We start from the raw sequence: 24,711 nt of genomic DNA, 5'->3' as shown, positions 1-24,711 counted from the left end.
TTACGGTATCAGAAGTGCTTAGTAGCCAGACCTCCTTCACAGAAAGTTCGACCGCCCCCACCTCCTGCAGACTCGGTGACTAGAAGAGTTACGACTAACGTAAAAAGAGGAGTGTTGTCCCTCATTGACACTTTGAAACAGAAACGCCCGGTCACTGAGATGCCATAGCTGCATAAGAGAGAGAAGATTCTCCTGACATTTAACTGAAGATAACAGTAGCTACACTAACAAAAAGGAACTGACAGTGTCTGGCCTTCCATTTCAAATTGCTGATGCTTTGTCTTCAGAGAATTTACCCTTATTGAAACAATGTTAGACAAGCATGTTCTCTCGTTCTTGCCACCATCGTGTGATATGAAAAGAAGCATGAATAATTTTTTTGCTGTCAGTGAGTTACATGATGAGCAATGGAAGGTCTGTTTGATTGTAAATACATGAACATTACCTAAACTCTCACAAAAAAAGAATATGGCCACGTCCCTCCCAGTGAACTCATGCTAAAGTCCTTGGAGTGAATGATGTCTGAGTTTCACCGTCTTGAGCTGGATTTGTCACAAACCAATCTTAAATCCTACAGCACTTTGCTCTGTTCTCAACACTGGAGTAGGTACCAGGTATTAGCTACCATTGAATCACTGTAGATTAAATACCAAGTTTTATTTTTTACAGAACTACACCTGTTAGTTTTAAACTGTTTGTCAGCATTGGTCTAGCAACCACCTCCCTGACATGCTTTTGAATCATGGTGTCATTATTTCATCTCCAGATTATACATTATGGTCTTAGAGAAGAATCATGTTTCATACCAAACCAGTGCTGAAAAATCCAGAAGTGTTTTCAGTAATTGAGTTGCAGGGAGATCCACTGAAGCTTTTCAGCTTTAAACATACAAATGCAACTGTTGGCTGTTAAATTTATTCTCCTAAATCTGCCATTATTTCATCAGAAATACCATTTGTTTCACGCAGGACTCAAACCAATCAGGAGTAAGAACGAACTAGTCAGTAATTTTAATGTCTTACGGCTCTTACAGAGACTAAAGTATTCCATACCTTTTCCATACAAGTGGTGTATGAAATGTTCAATTCAACATCTGGTTGCACAGTTCCCCCTTTGCCTCAGAGCTTGTTGCTGAATACTTACATGCCACAAAAAGAACAATCATGTTTCTTGTTATTTACAGAATTCCGTGACATTTCTTTTAATGCTATTGTGACAAAATAAGAAGAAAGTTGTTTTCTAACAGGACAGTGCTTCAGGTGGTACAACTTAATTTCAATCCTTTTGCTCCAAAGTCTTATCTAATTGCTTTGATTTATACCCTGCTGCAGACCTTGACATATCAGCCCAGTACTGCCCCTTAAAATTGTACCTCAAGCTAATTTTCAAATGCAGTTATGAATCTTGAGTCTCTCACTTTACCATTTTCTGTCTAGGCCTGCAGATTGGTACAAATTTTGGAAAGGGATCATTAAAGATATTTTTAGCTAGCATTAAAAATGTTTGCCTCCATTTATAGTTATGTTCTAAACTGTACCTGTCTCCCAAGTCTGCAAATCTGGTCATAATGTAATTTTAAAAGAACAATGGTAAGATTGTTATTCCAAGAGCTCTTTTTTTATTTTACTATGCAAGAGACTGTTATAAAAAAAACTATTTTATTTCCTTATGTAAAGAAATTAACGGCAACACCTGGGCAAAGCAGCTTAGGAATACACAGGGGAAGAGAATGATGATTCAAGTAATTTCTGCATTGAAAACTGCAGAAAAATCATTAAACTCAACTCAGCATGATGTATGAGCAAGTGTCAGGTGAAGGCTAGCTATGCAACTATTGTAGTTAAATTTAGCTCTCTAGAATACCCTCCAAAGAGCTGATCCTCCACTGATCTCAGAGCTCTTTATGACCACCATTCTGTACCCCTGGCACTGAAACGATTGTTCCCCCTCGCAAGCCTCGCCCTCCCGTCACCTCCTTTGCACTAGCTCTAGTGCTTGTACAGCCAGAGGAGAAAGTGCTTCTGCCGGGTAGGCAGGGAGAGCACAGAGCCGAGCTGAGGTAGCATAGACCCACCCCTCGTAGCAGTGCCAGCAGTTTAAACTGACCCTGCGGGCAGATCGCAGAGCATGGAGATGGCAGCTTGCATATGTGCTTGTTCAGGTTCTAGTATTGACCCCAGTGACGTCTGCTCGCAGCGGTGTAAAAACTCACTTCCTACCATGGCTGCTACCAAAATGTGGTGGCTAACAATGTACCTTTAGGTAGGATTGTGAAGCTAAGAGAGGAAACTTCCCTTATTTGTCATCGTCTCGTGATTCAAATTTTGTTTTAAATTACAGAAAAGACTTTGACAGTGTCTTTTTAAAAAAGTTCCAGCTGGAAATGCCAGGATTTGGAATTGGCAACTATTCTACAACAGTGAATTTTAAGAGGTATAATTGAATTTTGTAGGTGCATCTGTACAGCACTGATTCTCTCCAGGAAAGATCTGGACTTCTTTAAACTAAGCCAACCCTTAGCAAACAGCAGTGTAAAGGTTCTGCATCGGTGTTGGCAAGGCTATGAACATCTAGTCAGCTTTCACTAGCAAAGTGTGAGACTGCAAGAAGGGCTGAGGAGAAAACAGGTACCTGAAAAGCCGTAGGTCACTTGCCAATATGTTTTAAGAGTTTTGTGTCTGTTAAGAAAATGTTGATTTTGCAAATATTTAAGTAGTGTGCTTAATGGTATGTGGCCTTTTTGCTTCAGTAGAGCTCCCTATTCTCCAAAAGATTAAATATACACCCAGGTGTTTGCAGAATCAGAGCTTAATATTGCAAAGCCTGATATCTTTTGTAAACAATATATTAAGACACTCCTTTTACCATGGCCAAAAAAGTATGTATGGGATATGTGCGTTTGAGGAACTGTCACCAGTTTAGTTGATGTTATAGCGACCCTTCAGTTATCTATGCATTTTTTTATAATACCTAGTGATTCTGTAGGCAGGCAGCCATGTTCACTATGCCTTGTATGTCTGATGCCATATTTTAAATTAACCTGTTAAATACAGCTTAAAATATTTTTATTTTATTTATTCTATTTTTACTGAAATATCCTGCATTATTATGTTGATGTAATGTCTTACTGGATGTGCTCTTGTAACATTCTCCACTCTGTATACTATAGGTTGCCTAAAAAAAGGCAGGCTTTGTAATTACTTGTAGTCACGTTTTTATTGAAGTCTGTAGAAAAATCATGTAAAGCAAAGCTAATTTCTTAATTTTTTTCAATGCAAGTAGTAAGTTAGAGGTAAGTATCACGTCAGTCATGTCATTAATATGCTCCCTTGCAGAAGCAAAGCGATTTATATTCACAGTCCACGACTAAGAGATAAAAGCCTTTCTTTTGAAATCTGCAGTGCTGGCTGTAGGTTTACTGAAGCCACTTAAGATTTCATTTGAAGGGGAGCAAGGGGGTGTGGGAGATAGGCCGCCTACAGGGTGGTTAAACAGGAGTAACAAAAATCACATGGAAGGGCATAGAATCCGTTCACAGTAAAATGAGTTCTTAGTCACACATTTAGTGTGCAGAGTCACCTGCACCTATTGAAACAACATGCCCTTCCTTTTGTGACAGAGGAACAAAAACTATGGAGTATCTAATAGCTTACACCAGTTCTGTGTCACTAAAACTTCTACATCCCTGTCTTTTAATTTTATCAAGCATTTCATAGATCATTTAACTAGGGATCTAAAATTGTTAGTAAATCACCTCTGGAAAAGAGGACTTTCTCATTTCAGCAGTTAATGTAGGCTCAGCCTTTCGGTATTACCATTAACCCCGTTACTCCTTTCTTGGGCAGGTTAATTAATACATTGCTTAAACTTGTGCTGTACAGTCAGCAAAAGCAGGTAAGAAAGAAGGAAACACGCTCACTGTTTTATTAGCAGAGTTCAGTCTTACGCAAAGCACCTGATTGACACCAAAAAGAACAATTTTCCCTGCTGTTGACCCCTTCTCCACATTTAAATGTAATCTGTTCTGAGAATAAATTTAGCTGCATAAAATGATTGTCTCAATTGTTACTGGTCCACGAAATGGGGAAATTATTTCTTCTGTTCCAAATTGAGGTTGAGGGGAGGGAAAAACATACTGGTGGCTTAGAGGCAATGGTAGTACGACGGACACTTTTGTATCTGCAAAACCAAATCAACAGTTTCTAGTTGCAAATTACAGATATAGAACTGGATTACAGAAAATTAGTTAAATAAAATACAACTTTACTGTAAGAAGGCGAGTGTTTAACTGAGCATACAGGCTTCTACCTACAAGCCATCTGAAGTCAGTCCCAGATGTTGCTAGCATGGGATGTTTGGTGCTTAAAGAGTTCCTGACCTGCAGAATCAAATTCTTCACTACAAGCTCTTTGACATTCTCGGTAAGACATCAAGATTCTAACTGGTTTAGCCTCCATAACATTTCAAAGACACAAACTGCTGAAAGCAAGATGAGGCTTACTGTGGGACATCATGACGCATATTACATATATAGTTCAGAAATTCTGTCATCAGATACATGTATGCTCTTTTACAAGTAATTTTAATTACATTTAATGAGTGATACAGATTTTGATTTTAAAAAATAGTTTCTCTAACTGCAGAATCCCTACATTTATTTTAAGCATTTAACAACCATATTGAAAAAAAACCTTGGAATCTCCTTACGGTCCATTCCTTTTATGTAACATGTAGAATCTCTCCTCCTCCAAGATGGTTTTGAAATAAAATAGGGATTTATTTGTTCAGTTGTATACATTGCATGGGCACAGGTCTAGAACTATCCTTCTAAGTTTGTTCAGGAACAAAAGCAGAGTTCATCCTTTTATTGGAAGAGGTAAGGAGTACAGGTTACTCACAGGGGTATGTGAGTAACCCGTAACCAGGTGAGTGATGCCTTTGAATAGGACAGCTGGCTCAGATTAAAATGCTAGAAGAAATTTTCACTCCCTCAGTGAAACAAGGATATTTATCTGATGTACAAGAGCCAGCTGTCTGCACTGCTGGTGTAGTATACTTCACAGCCTTTCTTCTAAAGGTAGTGCTGATACATTGACTGGTGTGGGTGAAGAAAACTATTGTTATAGAGATGTTAAAACATTTTATCTGGATGGTGAAAATCCAGACTCCTATGTTGCATAAATTAAGATTCAATACCATACTTTTGACACTACTGGCAACACTCTTGCCAAGTATCTTAAATGATTGCCTAGAGGAAAATTTCTCTTCGGGGTCACAGCTACCTTTGCCTTTCTATATTGCTATGCTGTCTTTCTCTCATTTCTACAACACTTCTAATCTAAATACAATTTTTGAGGTTTCTCTTGCTGTTGTTCTGTCATTGTTCGTCATTTTCCTTCTTTATACTGTCCATATTTAATACTAAATCAGATTATTGTTAAAAGTATCCTTGTGTATCCCTTTTATCCTCTGCTTGGATTACAAGACCTAAGATAGTCATTAAAAGATTTTATTTTATTTTGTATTTGCTAGCAAGAGAGAGCAGGTTAGAATCCCACAGCTCCTTCCAGAGACAAACTACTGTGTGTTCAGTCATTATTCAACTGACTAGCAGTAACATTTATAAAAGTTTATTAGACAGTAGCAATTCTTCTCAACTGAGAACCACCTGTGTTAAGAAAGTCTGTGAAAAGCGGTCATGAGCCACGACACAGTCCACATGAAGTTATGATCACAATTCAGTATTTTTAACATTAGAATATTTTATCTAGTTTTCACTAATATTTTGAAACACACCTGAGTAGAAACCAAGGGACTAAGTACTAGAAAGCCTATGCATGAGCTTTAGTGTATGTACTTGGCCAGTTGCCTGTACAAAAGTTCACATCTAGTTTTAGAAATAAAGGTGAGCTTTAAAGGTGAGAAATAAAGCTGTGGCTTACAGTGCAAGGCTTACTTTCCATGTGTCAGAGTCTAAATGGGAAGCCACAAAAATGGTATCTAGCACTTGTAAAGAGAAATTGCCGCTAAAAATGCAGTCTTTTAAAATGAATTTGAAATTGAGTATTCCTACAGATCTATGCAGCTGGGGTGCAGGGGGAGGGAATGTAAGTGTTAACTTGTCGCTTTAAAGTGTCTAGCAAGAAGCTAGGTTTTTTACCTCGCTCTCCGCAATGGTCTATCCACCTTACACAGCTGAGCGTGTGATTACTGGTTTAAAAAGCACTAACATGGATATTTCTATGCAAATATCCCATAATATATCTTTCCCACAGCAAGATTAAGATGCATAGAGGTTTACTGTAATCTAAATGTGTTGATTAATATATACAGGAATCTTTACCTTCTGTATAAAGGTAGAGCAAAGTTTGCAAGATTCTTACAGTTGTGGTCAAGGACAGCTCAGCCCAGCCCAGTTGCTTTGACCCCTTTAGACAGGTGGTGGAAACATCCTACCAGTCCAGCCCTTTGCTCCAGTCCAGCCATGAAAGCAATTTGATGGTTTGGGTTTGTTTCTTTGTGATATTCCATATGGTGTTATCACTGGAGGCAAAACAATTTCCACAGGCTTCAATACAAGCCTTTCCTTTTGTGCACGTGCCTTTCTAGCAGATGTCTGTCTCTCATAAGCTTTGCCTGCAGGTGACAAATGAGATGTGTGCTTCAGCACTTTAGGCAGAGCTGAGCCTGAAACGGGGCTGACAGATTTTTTCAGCTGAATATAGCCCTTTGTGCGGTTCACATTTTTTTGTTGTTTGGTACTGACTGCTTTAGACACACAAACTTCAGCCTTAGATACAGTTCGATAGCGAGGAAACTCTGAAGTCTTTGGCTCTGTACCACTACCAGTAATATTATGTCTGCGTTGTGTTTGTTGTGTTGCTTTTTGTTTTTTCTCCTTTTCCTTTGATTTTTCTACAACAGTGCCATCCAGTAGTCCTTTTGCTGCAGCACGAGCCAAAATATCTTGAACAGACACATTTTCAGGAGAATCTTTCTGAAAATTTCAAAGGAAACAACAACACATCTAAGCCACAACACAGAACTGCAAACTCAATACTTTAATCCCAAATTCCTCAGAATTTACTCCATGAGAGAACTATGTCAGAATCTAGCAGAAAGTCTTAAGTCATGGGATAAATGCTAACCCAACTATTCATTCAAGAAATTAAGAATGTGACTGTTGTGTAAAGAGGTATCTGAGCATTTGCTCTTCCTGCAGGCCTGAAGAGGGGAAAGTGAATCCTGGACTTTGTACTACATGTCCCACAGTGACTTTCTCTGTAACATGTCTATAATAACATGCATATACATATATGTATGTGTGTGTGTCAGAAATAGTTACTTAAATACATAAATATTATCAATAACATTAAACATGAATAATTTTCATGATACTGACAATCCTTGTTCATAATAGATAAGCAAGGAACTCAAACTACATTAACTAGGAACCAGGTCAACATCCAAGTATGTAAAGAGAGGCAATGGGAAGAAACTATTTACAACTAGCCAAGAAGGGTTTCTGTAAACCAGAAATTTCAGTTTAAATTATAAGTACACATTTTCTGCCTTGCGGAAGATTTCATTTCCAGAATCACCTAAAAATTGGCCATTGGAGCAGTTGCTTCTGTGCATTAGAATTTGACTGAAAAAATATTCAAATCAACTACCTGAAACAAAAGTATTTCTGTGGCAAGAGAAAGTATGGTAGACGGATGTACACAGCATGATTAACTAAAACCTATTAGCTCAGGGAGCCAGATTAAAAAATACTTTACACTGAAAAGAAAGAGGTCAATAGTAGATAACTTGAAAGGCTTTTCATGTGTGATTCTCTTACTTTTAATAAAATCTTCTAATTTCCCCCAAGACACAAGCCTTTTTCAAGCACTGTAACAGCAGTATGACAGAAAGTGGTACAAATAACCAAGTAAGATTGCATATCTTTAATTTTCAGTGAAATTCTAATTAGCTCCCCTCCTTCCTTCAACAGGAAAATGTTGATGCTCAGAGATGCAAACTAGCCCTTTAAGGCCTTTCCTTGGGAATCATGCCAAGACTTTTCCATTTACTCAGCAAAAGCCCCCTGCCTTTCAAGCCAGATTTGCATGTGCCTTACTTTTGGAAGGAAACATATTCATACCTACTTTATTCAAATTATAATAAACTTAATCCCTACGGGTGACACTGTCTGCTTGAATACTGGAAAAACTTGGTGACACATACAGACATGACATAAATAACTTTACTATAAACACCATTTATCATGAGTCTTAATCAAGTTGTGTATTTCATTCTAAGGTGTGACAGCAACAATGTATTTCCTCTAGATAGTCCTACCACTGATTTAGATGGAGACTGCTCTGACCACAAACAGCTCTGGAAGAAACGGCACACGTTGGAAAGCTCTGCTCAACATAAAACTAGAAGTGGCACATGTCAACTGCTCACCTATTCTTTGTTCTTAAGACAACTTAAGAATAGCCAGGATTTTTTTTTTAAATGTGCCATTTCATATATTCTTTTGTGGAAAATGGCAATATTCCTCTTCTGTAAAGTGTTTTTAAATGGTAAATTTCTTAGCTTACCTCTCTTGCTAGAACAGCTAGAAAACAGCCACTGGAAACTTCTGATGGCTCCATTTTGAAAAAAATTTCAGTGGAAGGCTCTGTATTGGAGGAAGTAGAAAAAACAGGAGGAATAATCCTGTAAAAAATAAACAAATGACCAGAAAAATAATATTTAAGGATATAAAAGGAAATAAACAAGAATGTATTAAAATTAATTTTCAGATTATGTCTTTCAGTGATAATCTTATAGAGGCTTATCTTCATTTTAAAAAACTGCAATTCAAGAAAGACATGGGAATCAATCTTTTTAGAATTGTTTTTTTCAATTTTTTCCCATAATTCACTTTTTTTCTAATAATTAAGTATATTAACCACCAGATAATAAGTATGTATGAGCATAATTAACAATTCTTTCTTGGGTCTGCAATTACTGGATTATCAAATTGTCCATGAAGTTGCAGAACACCCTGAAAACACTAAGCAGTACACAAAAATTGTGGCGGTGTTAACTTGGGAGTTATTAAGTATATGCTCATAATAAATAATACATCTATCTAAGCTAAAAATCTTAGGTTAGAAAAAAATGTAATAATTGAGTTCTGTTTTTTTTCAAATGTATAGTTTTACAATGTATCAGTGCGTAAGGAAGGACTAGCCTTTTCTCATGTTCTGTCTGTATTCCAGTAATCCCTAACAACTGACAGAAACAGGCCTCAGCTCAGAAGGCTGCTAAACTGATACTAAACTGTTGCAGTACAAACACTATCAAAATATCCTTATGCAATTATTACCCCCTCCTCTTTGCACTGCTCAGGACTTCAAGATACAGCCCCTCGTCAATGCTCCCTTGATCCTCTTGAGACAGAGCTTTATTCAAAGATGGTTACAGAGAAATAGATTCAGTATTTGTAAGGAATATCCTGATCTGGCTGGCTAGTCCATTTTAAATGGGAAGTCTGCAAAACCGTTTTTTCCCAAGTTTTCACTGTAATCTGGATTTTCTTATATGTCCCTCAGAACTTGGTAAAACAAGACTACAAAGGCTCATATCCTCCCTGCATTACTAAATAAAACTCAGTGTCTTATGACAAACAGGAGATTTTTGCTTTTAGATCTGGTCATTCAATGCAAAAAAGTAGGAATCTTTATTATGATTGATATATACATATTACTGTTACCAGGAATCCCTTCAACGGATGGTATGACTGTGAAAATTGATGCAATAAATATCTTGAATTTGATAGGCCAAAGGGAAATGCATGAATGGTTTCGCGTCTTGTCTATACACACCTGTTCACAATGTGTACCCTTACATAAGGCAAAGCCTTTGCTATAAACTTAAGGTAAGCTCATCTTAAGACAGTGGGTAAATTTGAAATCACCTTTACAATTTCACAGCCCTAAGACCAGCTGTATGACCCCAAAATCCAGCACAGCCTTATTTTGGTTCAGCATCACTCCAGCACTGCAAAGTAATTCCAAAAGATATAATACACATAAGCACAATTGGCATAAGAGTTTCCCAGAAGCCCTCAGTTTTCTTGGAAGAGGAAATTAATATTAAGTAGGTCTGTGATGATCACACAGGTTATGTTATAACTTGCCTCTCAAAGACACTACTATGAACATAAACTAGTAATTCTGCAATGGTCTTTCATTCTATCCTGCATTCTTTTAGTCAAATAAGTTACCTAATTAATTCTAGGGAAAGTGTACAAGGAACTGTTGTAAGTAGTACATGCATCTTAAATGGCTTGAGCTTTCATCTTAAGCATAATTACACTACATATTTTATTTATGGTGTTCTATTACTGCTCAGTTTAACTGGTACCAGCAGCTTTATTGTAGCAAGAACTATGCATGAAAACATCCAAGATATGCCCATAAGTGTGAAGGAGGAACTGATTCTGGAATCGTCATTTATGAAGTTCAGTCTTCAGTCACGAATTTGCTCAGGTCCACAAAAAACCTAATGTAATTTTATTCTCCCTTTCTTACATCCAAGATTGTCTTCTATCTGAAAGTAGAAGTATAATTTGGTGATATGACAAATTTAATGATGTTTCTGCAAAACACTGAATAGATTTTGGTTTGGCTTGGCAGGAGGAGTGTTCTAGACAAGGGGGAATTTTTTTTTCTGGGAAAAAAAAAAAACAGGGTTTTTTTTTAAGATAAATTCTGGGGTTTATATATATACTGAATGTATGCAGTATTTGTGTTCAAATAATTCAGAGACTGTTATGCTCCAAGGTCCCCGTAAGTTCTCCCCACAGAGCAATAGCTGCATAAACGTCAAGACATGACAGACGTCACAGAATTTCACATCACAGAAAAACACATTTTACAGCAAGAATCCATAAATGCTTTTGGACGAGCATAGCATCATTGGCGAGACATAACCTGACTTCATCCCATTTAGTGTAAAATTTCAAGCAGGCTGCTCTTTCCTATCAGTGATTTACAAGAAAGATGGATTTTGTTGTACTGTATCTTAACATTATGTGCAACATACCTCTTTTTAATTTGGACTGGCCAGAGTTAACATTTACCATTTTAATTATGCAAAATTTAAATACACTGAACGATTATTTTGAACCACAGTATTTTTCCCCAGAATGGCCAAGTCATTAACACCATCTAAGATAATATAAAATCTAAAAATACAGCTTTACTCTCCTGTGCTTTTAACCTGCATCCTGCAATCAACTATTATCTCTACATGCAAGTAAGTGCCAACTGTTTGCATTGATCTACTGTGACTGAAAGGAAAATCCAGAAAGTATCCATCAGTCTTTTTACATTGCTCCAGCTGACAGGTTTTAACTACACATGAAGTATACAATGCACAAACTTCTTTCATATAGATTTGCATTTGTTACGATTGCACAGGATGTTCTACTGTAACCTATCCCCCCATAAGTCAGTCACCTGAATACAGGGAGGAGCACTCCTACAGCAGAGGTGGTTATTATTCTCACATTTTAAGACTGGGTTTCTTTGTCCTTTGAAACTGATCATTAAGTGAGAAGCTGAGAGCATGCTAGCAAGTTCCCTGACTTTTAGTCTCCATTTGACCTTAAATTAGCTTCATTCTCCATTTTACCCTAAACTAGCTTCATTCTCTGAATACTGATAAGATGAAAGCTCTATCAGAAGCTCACCACAATGTTAGTTCCAACAGTGATGCTTTCCTCCCATCTCAATTTCAGATGGGAACAAAACTATTAAATGAAAAAGTCAAGAGGACGCTACTTAGTACTCAGATAACATCAAAGGAATGCAGTGAGGGGCAGAAAAAAATTATTTTAAATGTTAAACTAATGCAAGAGAGATCAGTCTAAGATAAGAATTATGCTACAATTTAAAGTTACACGTATTTTTTTCCATAGAGAAAACTCCTTATTCCATACCTATATGGTTGTACTTGGTTTTCTTCCACTCCAAATTCCAGTGCTTTATTCACTACTAGTTCATTTTCTTCTGGGTAAATTGAACAAGTGCAGTAAACAATAGCTTGTACTTTGTTAACTACAAAACAAACAAAGTTTTCTACTGTTCATATTCTTCATACACAGTGGTTTAGTAAGGACTGAAACCAGCATAAAAATTGTGCTTGGATGTCATTTTTACAAATAAAATATATCCTCCTGCAGAGATTAGTACTCAGTCTCTAATGTTTTTTAATAATTAAAATATATTCAAATATTTGCAGATTTCAGTAGAAATTCAGGGCTGCATCCACTCTTTTCACACAGCTACCAAAGGAGGGGGGCAGAAACTGGCCACATGCAGATGGATTCAGACTACATTTACAACTTTTCCAAAGCAGAGTATGACTAAGGCAGTAAACCAGTTCACTACACAACACAATGCTGAAGATTACTGTATTAATAGCTGCTGAATACCAGGACACAGATATACCTTTAATCTTGACAAGATGTTTAGGGAGTTTTGTTACACACTTACTGTTAACTAATAACATAATCAGCTTATTTTTAACTATATAAAACCTGGTGGCAGTGCAATGGAAATGACAGTACATGGTGTTCCCAGAAATCCAAGAGCTGCACACTTACACTTCATTGCGTGCATCAACTCATTAAGCTGCCTCTCAGCCATAATACTGAGTTTATCCTCAGATACAGATCCTCGGAAAAGGTCTCTTAGCAGTCCTGCATCTAAATGCAAAAAGTTATGACTTTATTAATGCAACTTGTAGTAGTGTCTTAAAATTCAGCTGTTTGCAGAAAATTCTTTGGTAACAGAGATGATTATTACTAGTGCAGTGGAAAGGTAGGTTTTATGAATGACAATACCAAGGAATGCCTAAATGATTCTTCTTTCCTTCTTTACTGTAATTACTACTGCCTCTTACTTGTTTCTATGTAATGAAAATTGTACAGTGAATAGACTTAGACAAACAATAAAGGAATGCAATCCAGGGAAAATTATATATATATTCATTAGTATCTTGAAATAAATTTTCTATCTATAGTTGTTTCACTTTGAAAGAAAGGCTATATACACTCTGCTCCCCAGAATAACCCTCAAATGTTATACTATTAACTTGAAATTACCTTTACAAAACACTCTTAATCCTTCAGTGCCACCTAAAAAGATTGTTTTCTTGTTGAGAATCCTAAAATAGGCCAAATATGTGGGAAAAAAATCATCTGTGTAATTTATTTATTCTCTTTTGTATTCCCATAGGAGTCTGCATGTACATTAGACATACATAATTATGCAAGTTATTTAAAATATATGTTTTATAGTAGTTAAAATAAATATCTAAATGGAAGGGTATTTTATAAAATGATATCATTTACTGAAGCAGCTATGATGTCCAGACTACAGTAGTTGAATACTATTTCTACCAGAAAGCATGAGCTAATTATTGTATCAAAAGTTACCTCTGTGTTCATTTAAAATAAAGTCTATTGGATTGCCCACACCCAGCGCAGAGCATTGTGGTAGTAGCAAAATCACTTTTGCCTCTTGAATTCTCGGGTCGGTTGGTCCAATGTCGGTAAAGTCTTCATGTAACAAATGAATATCTGAAAAAAAGGAAAAAAATCAACAGTTCTACATGCAAGCAAGCCTGCCTAATTTTGATGTGATAAAGGTGAAGATACTAGTGTCCACAGACTTCCACAGAGCTAGAGGCTGCTAGACCGAGGTCCTCCAAAGTATGTCCCACTGATTTCCAACAGACTGAAGGACTAAACCTTGGCATCTTGCACTGAAAAGTCTGCTAATGGGGTCCCAGAGTCCTGTTATATTCTGTTCTGATTCTGTGCCTCCGGGTAGACCAGACAAGTACAACTGTTTTGGATTAACGGTGAAAATGAGACTGAAGGCAACAGCTGAGACACCAAATAAATGAATCCAAAAGCTAGCAGCTACACCAACCACTCTACAGTAACTACTTATATGGAAAGCTTCACCCTGACATTTCAGGAGCCTTCGCCTGTGATGGTTACTCTGCAACTTTTGATTAACTTGACTGTAGCTGAAGAGTTGTCAGTTCACCTTATGGCAAAAAATAAGTTGCTACTGCCCTCCCCAAATCCTCAGACAAGAGATCACTGAATCCTGACAGAAGCATGACATATTTACAGATATCACAAACATCTACATTAAATACTTTATGCACACCAACTGTTTTAACACCTACTTTTACATCCCATGTGACTGAACAAGTTCCTCAGTTCGTCTGCTTTTGCTGAAGATTTTACACCACAAACAAAAATTCTGGACATGCTGTGAATTGTCAGCGCTGACATATGGGCAATGGTCAGGTGGGAACCTACATGAGCCACTATAACGTCATCACCTGCATTCAACAGTGCCTGTGCAGAGTGCACAGCAAGGCTGCGAGACTTATCCTAGAAAACAATGACATAAAATTAAATATGACCCAACTAATTTGGTTTCTATGACTGCCACACTTCCTTTCCAAGTTAGGAAAGTATTTCATCATTTTCTTGACAAACTAGAAAGAAGGAAGGAGAAAAACTAATCATGGATAGCTGCTAAAACAGAATTATAGTACAAACCCAAGCATTTTACTAAGTTAAACTCACTATATTTAAATAATTTAATTCTAATTAATGCATAAGAAAGTGTATCTATAGGTGAAAAGAAATGTTAAATGCATATCACAAGGAGGAACTCTTAGTGACAGCCAGTTCCAAGAAAGACATAGCCCACAATATGCAAAATTCAGAGGTAGCTTAACAGAGAAATGCAGAACTATTCACACAGCTCTTGAAGATAATTGTAGGAGAAATTAAGCCCTTACGAATCAAAACCTAAGATTTTGCAGAAATTTCAACACTGAGGCAGATTTGAATACAGAAAGCACATTTACAAGAGTGATCTCATACTACAGGTGTGGAAGAGAGAGATACATATCAAACATTATCTCCATCAAATTAATTAAAAAGGCAAAGAGTGAAGATACAGACTACGGGTACCAAGTTTTGCACCACACCTGGAAAATACTGGTGTTAAGGAAAAAAAAGCGCTTAACCTTTAAGTTCACATTGATGTCTCTGTACCTACTTACACCATTTAGGTGCCACTGACCCCACCACACAGAGATGGAGTTTTTGAGGGTTCTGTTTCCTAACTGTGATACTCTTAAGTAGTAATACTCAGAATTTGTTCTGGTGACCTGTGGAGCTGTCATGTGTAGTTCTTTTCTGTAAGTCTCCTATTCAAAATACACACACTGAAATGAGATATTCAGAATTACTTTGTAAGTGGAGTAATAAATTTTCAGGCTAAAATTTCCAGAAAATGCTAAGCATCTATGGAAAATGCCCTTTCAAATGTTTCTGCTAAGCACTCAGATCACCAGACACTTAAGATAAATTGTGGTTGTGTGTTGTTGAAGGGTAACTCCAAACCACCACTCTACAACAGGAACCTCTGACCAATCTTGCCTGGAGAGTCTAATGACAGCAAGTCAGGAAAAAGACTAGAGGGGTTCATGGACATTTAGGAACCACACTGCACAAAATACAAAGAACCATCATCATTCCATCCCAAATATGCCATTGAGGAGGCAAAGATGTATTGTATCAGCATACTATTCTATCTACTCACTGAGAGTAATGTATGTAGAGTTACACAGAAACTTTCCTCATTTTCAGAAGTGAGACTGCCTCTTTGACCAATTCTGATGTTTATTTCAACAATTTTTAAATTAAATTTAAACCATTTTAATAATTTAATTGTAACTAGTAATTATAAGCATTAATATTTACATGCTAAATTTATTAAGTGAATCCGTTTCCAACTTTATGATTATTAAAAACACCCAAAACCTTTTGAGAGTATGTTGCTGCCTGATTTAATAGGACAGTCACACAATACATGCCCTCATTCTAATGCCAAGCAATTATTTTAGTTTGCAGATGATATTACTACAGAATCACAGAATCATCTAGGTTGAAAAAGACCTTGACATCATATCCCTCAGCGCTATGTCAACCCAATTCTTAAACACCTCCAGGGATGGGGACTCCACCACCTCCCTGGGCAGCCCATCCCAACGCCTAACAACCTCTTCCAGAAAGAAATGCTTCCTAATATCCAGTCTAAACCTTCCCTGGTGCAACTTGAGGCCATTCCCTCTTGTCCTGTCGCTTATTACTTGGTTAAAGAGACTCATCCCCAGCTCTCTGCACCCTCCTTTCAGGTAGCTGTAGAGGGCGATGAGGTCTCCCCTCAGCCTCCTCTTCTCCAGAATCCAGTTCCCTCAGCTGCTCCTCGTAGGACATGTGCTCCAGACCCTGCACCAGCTGCATTGCCCTTCTCTGGACACGCTTGAGTAATTCAAGGTGTCTATTCAAGGGTGACACCAACTCACCTGCAGTAAGAGCTTGCAATCTGCAAAAAGATCTAAATTAAGCAGTTCTTCTTTAAGAGAGGAAGGAAAAAACAATACGTCATGGCAATGTTGGTCCACACAGTATGTGTAACGGTCGAAGTCTGACACAGATTCAACTCTTGTGAATCCCTTCTTTTTCAAATCACTGAAAAGATCTTGAAGGCTGTTAACATATAACTTTGACCATTAAATACACAACAGTTACTTAAGCAATATAGTTCATATTGATTATATGGATTTTTGCCTTTTATTCTTTTAGTGTGTGTGTATATACATATGCATATATATATATATAAAATGCAATACTGCCTAATGCAGGAAGGGAATTCACTCTGGTTTAGGCATACACATTCTGGTTTGAAACAAGTTAATAAGTCTGATAAAATAAATTAAGAAAGAGGTATGTGTCTCCAGAGGATGATTCAAAGCATCAAAACATAAATGTCTGTGTGCTCAGGAGACACTGTAGCAAATTTACTGCTGCAATAGTTTAGTTCTTTCAATTGCTTTCAACTTAGCCCAGCTCACCAATGAATTTAATGGCTGATAACTGAAATAATCCTTCTGTAAATGTAATGAAGACATAAATGCTGACGCTTGCAATTCAAATATCATAAAGATTCAAAAGTACATACACCAAGACTTGTTTGCTGAAATGCAGTTTCAGATAGTTATGGTACATAGTACATTAAATGTAGGATCAATGCAGCAGCTTTTAGTTCAGTCTTATTTAAAGGCTGCAAAATCACAACCAGACTAAGACACCTTCTCTATCTTGAAAAGCCTATAACCTAAGCACTGAACATTGGTCCAAGACAAGAGTACGAATACAAAATTCTTGAAAATATAATAAAATGGACTACCTGTCTAACAAAACAGGTAACAGAATAACCTGGTATGGTTCATGCACCAGTTATTACAGGACTGGGAACACCAGTGTTACATATATAGTAGGCCACTGAATATACGGATTTTTAAAAGTGTGTTTTTATTTCAAGCTTACGCTACCTTACAGAATAAACACCAGTATTAAGTATTGTATCTGTCTTAACACCTTTTGCCAATTTTATGTATTTTTCATTACGGGGTTTACTCATATAGTTTTTTCTAATTTTATTTCCTCATTTATTTGGTGAAAGTCCCACACAAATAACAGAATAGTAAGAAAAACTGTTTCACAGCTTTCTTACAGTTTATGAATACCATTACTGCAATATATAAAAACTACAAACATAATACAATGTCACTGGACTAAGCAGAATGTACTGTAAGAAATTTATTATAACCTGGGAATTCTAAACCAAGTGTGTAGTAAACTATATCACTTCATATGTAAAAACCTCAATATTAAATGATACTTTACAGCCCTTACCTGATTTTAAATGTATTTATCCAAACACATAAAGGTAAAGCAGAAGCCCTTTGTTCTTGCTTCCGTATGGTTTCTGGTAGAATGTATTCAATTGAAAGGGCATCATGTTTGACGCGCCATCTTGCTAGCGCAGCTGCCAATTTGGTCCTAAAACTACAAAAGCACAGTCCCAAGTTTATTAAGTTCTATAAATGTTTACATCAGCTATTAACATGCAACATTTCTATAACAATAGTATCTTACTCAGAAACCAAAACCAAACGTGGGGCCTATTTTGCACGCTGTTAGGGAAAATACAGAGTTATAGGAAATTTTCTACCACAAACAAGTAGATGCAAGGTCATACTACATAGCTGACACCAGTTTACTTAAATGCACGAGGGAATTATGAATTACAAGACAACCCCCAAATATATCAATTTTCTCAGAAAGCTAAAAAAACCTCCCATGTCTTGGAACTGCAATCTGTGGAATACATCAGCTTTTTTCTGTACGTTTGAAGATATAAATACATATATGTGCAGAATGAGCATTTGATAAAAGCTGACCCCTAAATGTGTACAGAAACAACACAAGTATGATGGCAACCAGGCATCAGTTTTATTATTACATGAGAATTTCAGAGGAAATATTCCCAGTCTTTTCGTTTCACAAGCTTCATGCATAATCTTGATACATGATAATTAAAAGCAAATAAAAATTACTGGTGAGCTACTTCAGATGTCAAGGTGTATTGCTTAGACACTCCAGGAACCTTGCACTGATATTTATTAACTTTTTGGGCTATTCTAAATCCAGCAGCAACACAGGGTCCTTTCCAACCTATATGATTCCATGATTCAAAAAAAGTTCTTAGCATGTACACCTGTTTAGATAATGCTCTATTTTCCGAACTTCTGCTACAGATTCCTCTTCATCACAAATCTCTCGTGCTTGAAACTTTCGGTCTTGTAGATCATAAAGCATCACAACAAGCAAGCTGGTCAATTCATCTGGCTGCAACAGAAAAACAACTGGATAGAGAAAGTGACTGTGTTGGTTTGTGTCTGTGTGTGGCAGGGGTTTGATAGCAGGGGACAGCGCTACAGCAGTGGTCCCCTGTGAGAAGCTTCTTGAAGTTTCCCCAGCTCCAAGTCAGATCTGTCTCTGGCCAAGCCAATTAGCGATGGTGGCCATGCCTCTGTGATAACATATTTAAGAAGGGGAACCTGGGAGAAGGAGGGGGAGTTGTGAGGTGGACACCTATGCAAACACCGAGGTCAGTAGAAGAAAGGAAGAGGAAGGGGGGGAGCTTTGCCAGAGCAGAGCCTCCCCCCTGCAGCCCGTGGCGAGAGGGCAGGCTGTGCCCCTGCAGCCCATGGAGGTCACCAGTGGAGCAGATGCAGTCACCCTGCAGCCCATGGAGGACCCCATGCCGGATCAGGTGGCTGTGCCCGAAGGAGACTGGGACTCTGGGAAATCCCTGCTGTTGCAGTTGCAGTCCTTCCAGTGCTGAACATGTGGGAAGGGTCCACACCAGAGCAGCTCAGGAAGAGTTGAAGAAACTCTTCCTCACTCTTGGGGAAGAAACTCTCCCATTGGAGAAAGTTTGTGGAGGACTGTCTCCCATGGAACACGCTGGAGCAGGGGAAGAACGTGAGGAGTCCTCCCTGAGGAGGAAGGAGCTGCAGGACTGACCACACTCCCCATCCCCTGACCCTGTGCCGCTGGTGGGGAGGAATGAGAAATCAGGAGCAAAGCTGAGCCCAGGAAGAAAGGAGGGGTGGGGGGAAGGTGTTTCCAAGATGTGGTAATGCTTCTCACTGTCCTACTCTGTCTGTTAAGTGTTGTTGTTAGTCTTTGTATTAAATTTATGTTCTTTTTCTTCCCCCAACAAGTCTATCTTTTGTCCCTAACCATGGGTGAGACATCCCTCCCTGTCCTTATCTCCATTCCTGAGCCTTTTGCTTTATATTCTCCTTCCCATTCCTGAGGTGGAAGGGGTGAGCAAGCAGCTGTGTGGTGTTCAGTTGCCCTCTGGGCTCAAATCACGACAGTGACACAAAGCATGTCTTACTTCTGCAAAAAGATCCGTCTCAAACAGCAGTCTCCTATGTAAGAGGCATTAAAAACTCCAGTGAAACACTTATTTGTAAGAATATCAAAGTAATTCATCATGCAGAGCTAGTAAAACACCATTTTTTAAAAACTCAAAATACACAACTTAAAAGTTATTTAGTTTATCAAAATTAAAAACATTCTCCATAAACACAAATAATATATCTTAACAATTTTTAATGTTACCAGAATTTGAACTTTGAAATTATTTTCTCCTCATAAATTAGTTCCCTGAATAGCTAAGTTAACAAAAACTTGTCTATCAATTTGTCTCTTGTGGAATTCTTCAGCATATAACAACTAATAAGCTCAGTATATAATAACCATTCTGCAGTTGGGACACTGGTAGAATCTCCTTCCCATGTCTAAGTGTTTAAACCAGGGAGCATCTCCTTCTTAGAGACACTAATTAACAGCACTTCAGTTACTCTTGTCTACCTCTTTTCATGAAATTCCTACAGTCCTTATGGCTTCAAAAATTCTTACCTTCCTACAAATATTACCTAAAGTAGTTAGAAAACTCAAGTTATTAGGGAAATACCACCACATACAGAGTGTTTTTCTAAGGAAGTAAGACTTATGTCGTAACAAGACAAAAATCAAATGTGTTACATTATTTTCCTGCTCACATCAATCTCCACAAATAATATCAGTTCAAATTCATCTTGTAACTTTCAAAGGCATCAAAGACTAACTAGGAAATGAAACATGGGTTCAATGTATTCTTTTTTCTAATGGGGTCCCCTCCCTGCTTTACAACTCCCAGGATCAGGAAGGGAACCTGAGTTTTTTCCCCACTCACAAGGGGACACAGCTGGGAAGGAAAGTGCGTGAACATGGACTGGCTCATGGACAACATCGCTGAGCAAGGACTACACTGCAATAAGCATTATGGTTCACTCTCCTACCTTCTTTCTTTGAAGGTTTTGATTCCCAGCAATAAGGTGCAATAAAAATCTCACAAAGAACATATCTAGAACCTTAGAGATTGATGCTTTAGCCAACTAAAAAGGACAGCAGTATTTTAGTCTCAGGCTACCGTGTAGCTCAAAACAACAAATGTTGTTTTGAAGAACGTTGCAGAATCCTCAGAAAATATTCTGATTACATCAAACTCAGAAAATACAAAACTTATTTCCTCACAGAAAATGTTCACTTACTATAGACTGGCATGGGTAAACACAACTATCTAACAGTATTTCTTCAAGAAGATCTTGATCTGCAAAGAAAGAAAATATTGACAAGTTACACCACGAAATCTACATGATTCTATGGGAGAAAAACAACAACTTGTAAATCACAAAAGCTGAAATCACATTATGAAAAATAAGGGCCAATTCAATCACAAAGAGTAGCAACTCTAAATACTTCCTTTTCATGAAGAAGTATAGAGTTTAAATGTTTGATTTCACAAAATGCTAACAACACTTAGATATATTCAAGTATTTGAGGGATACAAGTAGTCCAGTAGAACAAAAAAATTCAAAGAACAAAAAATTCCCCAGATCTCTGATGTCACGCAGATTCTAAGCACTTAGTTATTCTGTATTTTCTCTGATGCATCATTTCTGTTGTCAATTCTTGGAAAAGTTTTGTACTTACATTTTAGAGCACTGAAAGCCAGTTCATGAGATACATATTTGGAATATTCATCTTTAAAAGTCAGCATGGGAGATGCTGAGTCATCGCCATACCGCACCAATATTCCTTCCTTACACTTTTCAGTACGAATGCTTTGAAAAATCTTAGCTGCATTTATGTATACGGAGTCATGATAGCCATTCTTCTCAATCAGAGTCATTGTTCTTTTTTCAACAGATCCTTTTTCATCTGAAATTTTCATTTCACTCAAGTCTGAAGTAACATTTGTAACAGCCTCATGTAAAGACACCAAGTTACTTTCAGAACCTGGCATTTTTCCAGTAGCTGATTGTGTAACTGCAATTCAAAATCCTACTGCCTCTGCAAAAAACAAAGTTGGTATTGAATTATTAAATTTTCTTTCACTAGAATACACTTCTGGCTTCATTTTCAAGTTTTCAATAGAACCTTTTTTCTTTTTAGCCTCTAATCCTGCAAATATGTATACACATATATCATCTATACTTCTATATATTTATCATCTTACATATAGTAGAGAAGCATTTAATAGTTTTCTTACCTTATTTATTTACACTAATGCAGATAGAAAGACTGGTTATTTGTTTCAAAGAGGCCAGTGCTTTACAGTAAAGGATCCTAAACAGACTATATGCAGACACTTGATTCTCTACATCCAATAAGAAGCATTATTATTGCAGTAGTATCTCTTACTAGGAATTCTCCTTTATTAAAGAGACTACAGAAATTTCAAAGCAGCCATCATCTCTTCTAAAGAAGAACCATCTTGAAAAGAGTTGCAGTAAATTCCACATGTCCACTAAACTGCACGACTGTTCCTAAAAATGGATAATAGAGATCACCTGAGTGTTAATGTATTTAAAATATCATCTAAAGAGCATAATTTTAAATGCAGGAAATCCTTCTGACAGGCTTTGAATCTATTATCCGACGCTCCATACATCCATGTGTGTTTAATTTTCTATGTATTGTACATTAACAATAAAATTAAAATTACCTTCCCCAGAGGTAAATAGGGCTTCAAGAAAAATAAAAATGAAAAATCCTCAGTGTTAGCTGAATTCAAAAATATGTTTTAAGTTCCACATCAAACCTACTTAAAGTATATCTATCACAGTGCTTGGATTTATTCTGTTTTCTCTGGTTGCTGTAACATACATTTATGACAATATTTGGAGGCTTAGAAGTCAAGTTAAACGTTCAGAATAGGGCTAAGCCACAGAGGGATTTAGTCACAGAGGGAAGATTTAAAAAACAAAACAAAACAAAACAACTAGTCTTCCTGTCTGGAGAAGAATAATACAGGAGAACTGTGAGGAATTTAGCAGCTTTAGCACAGAAAGCTAGGCACAGATCGGGTGCTGAAAGTAGTTCTGGATATTTTAGGATTAACAACAAAGAATATCAGAAGTTGTTCTTTTTGCCAGTCTAAAGATCTGGAAAAGAATGTGATACTCTGACCAAATAGAAAGGATCTTGTTTTTTGCTACATAATTTAGTTCAGTACAAGCATTCTCAAGCTTTTTCCCCGTGCTCCCCCACATTCCTCAGAATAAATTACATATGGGTCAGACATACTTGCCCAGCAATACTGTTTTCCTGCCCCTTTCCATCCCATCACACAAAACAGTGGCGAAGGAGGACAGCAGCACCCAAGGTTGGAGGGGAAAGTAGGAACACAAACTGTTACTTCTCCAGCAGACAGCCATGAAATGCCCCATGCTGAGCCAGCATTCCCCCATTCAAAGTCCCCTTCCCCAACACAGGTGACACTCAGCCCATGCCTCCCTTTTCCAAGACTGGCACAAGTCAGAGTCCACCCAGCCCAGCATTCTCAACAACTGACCAAGTGTTGCTTCCTGAGTTCTGGTGGCTCATGTGGAGGATGCCACATCTTATTCCCCTTTCCCAAGATTTTCTCCACAAAACTGAGAGCTGCTAACCCTGTAGAAGCAACTTTTACTGTCTCTTTACAGAGGTCCTGAGCCTCAGAGAAAGAGCTGCTTCTTGTGGGAGTCAAGCACCAACACCCTTAGTGTTAGATACAGCACTGATAGATCCATGGAGCAAATGAAAATTTATTTTATGAAGCCATATTGAAGCAGAACAAGCAGTGTTATCAAAAGAAAGCACTATCCTCCACTGGAATAAAGTACCAGATTACCTCAACCAAACTGAAATTCTTGCGCTTGGAAAGGAAAAAATAAAATCACAAATGCTTTCAGGATGTCTGACACTAATTTGACCAGAAGACATGTGTGTATGACTTCACAGAAATGAGGACAGCATCTAACAGAGACCTGGAGCTCAAACCCTTTCTCCAGCTGAACACGAAACATTCCTTTTAGAACATGTAGCCAGTGAACTAATGTTTGTGGTGTCAGGACTTTCAAAGACTCGTAGGGTTCCCAATAACCATCAGTGACTTTTTTGCCAAAGCCATTTTTGCTGACCCACAAGACACACTACTATTAAGATGATTTGATGAACACACTTTCACAAAAGACAAATGTCATCTTAATAAAGATGAGATGATAGTGCTCTGCCCTGTGCAGACACACTGCATGGTTGCAACACTGTAAATCACAGCTTGGACTACTGAACTCTGGGCCAAGCTTGAACACCAAGCTTGAATGACAGGAAGGTCAGCTGGGAAGAACTAGAGAAGAGAGAAAAGACCCTGCCTCTGTCTATGGAAAAAATTAGCTGAATCTCAAGGGGGTTGCTGAAGAGAGATGAAAAAAGAATGTGAGGATAGAAAAAAAATAAAATAAAAGTTTATAATATTCCTGAGTGCTACAAATGCTAAATCAATCTGATTTGGACTCAAATCCAGCATCTCTCCCTACAGTCTTAGCACACTGATTCAATGCTAAAAATACATAGGTACTCTCAGTGAACTGGCTGACTAGAGGTACAACTGCCTCATCTACAAAACAGAAATTTGTTGAAATAAAGTTTCCAAGTTCTTCTTACTATACTTCCACACTGTTTTCCTTAAGCTTGATCATATTTGCAAGTTAGAGTAGTAACAGGGTATGCAGAAGAAAGGATCTTAAAGGCACCTGTGACTAAAATTTAACGGACACTTATGGGACAGCTGTTGTAAACAGTCTGTGTTACAAACAGCAGGCACCTATCTCAGGACAATA

At 37.5% G+C, this 24,711-nt stretch overlaps 2 protein-coding genes across 18 annotated transcripts in view; one reads left to right on the top strand and one right to left on the bottom strand.

The window, feature by feature from the left end:
* APBB2 (amyloid beta precursor protein binding family B member 2) overlaps positions 1-4,050 on the top strand; it is a 131,116-nt gene extending 127,066 nt beyond the window's left edge. For all 16 annotated transcript variants that reach the window (XM_026846534.1, XM_026846542.1, XM_026846535.1 and 13 more), the window contains one exon: positions 1-4,050. In XM_026846534.1, coding sequence (XP_026702335.1) covers positions 1-168 — 168 coding nt within the window. In that variant the 3' untranslated portion in view covers positions 169-4,050.
* On the bottom strand, positions 3,183-24,705 carry NSUN7 (NOP2/Sun RNA methyltransferase family member 7). Of its 2 annotated transcripts, XM_026846549.1 has the most exons (13): positions 23,138-24,705; positions 22,101-22,377; positions 21,542-21,901; positions 21,100-21,158; positions 18,708-18,838; positions 17,843-17,995; positions 16,450-16,633; positions 14,248-14,458; positions 13,484-13,627; positions 12,650-12,751; positions 11,984-12,101; positions 8,592-8,709; positions 3,183-6,997 (listed from the first exon to the last, which is right to left on the bottom strand). In XM_026846549.1, the coding sequence occupies exons 3-13, from the start codon at positions 21,852-21,854 to the stop codon at positions 6,431-6,433; spliced, it is 2,100 nt and encodes a 699-aa protein (XP_026702350.1). In that variant the 5' UTR covers positions 21,855-21,901; positions 22,101-22,377; positions 23,138-24,705; the 3' UTR covers positions 3,183-6,430. The 2 variants fall into 2 exon arrangements, with proteins under 2 accessions (XP_026702350.1, XP_026702351.1); XM_026846550.1 differs by lacking the exons at positions 21,100-21,158; positions 21,542-21,901; positions 22,101-22,377; positions 23,138-24,705 and adding an exon at positions 20,848-21,086.
* Positions 24,706-24,711: the final 6 nt, after the last annotated feature.

This window comes from Athene cunicularia, assembly GCF_003259725.1.
Source record: "Athene cunicularia isolate RWA chromosome 4 unlocalized genomic scaffold, athCun1 chr4_part1, whole genome shotgun sequence".
In the NCBI taxonomy this organism is placed as follows: domain Eukaryota; kingdom Metazoa; phylum Chordata; class Aves; order Strigiformes; family Strigidae; genus Athene; species Athene cunicularia.
This window is presented reverse-complemented; position numbering and strand designations above follow the sequence as displayed.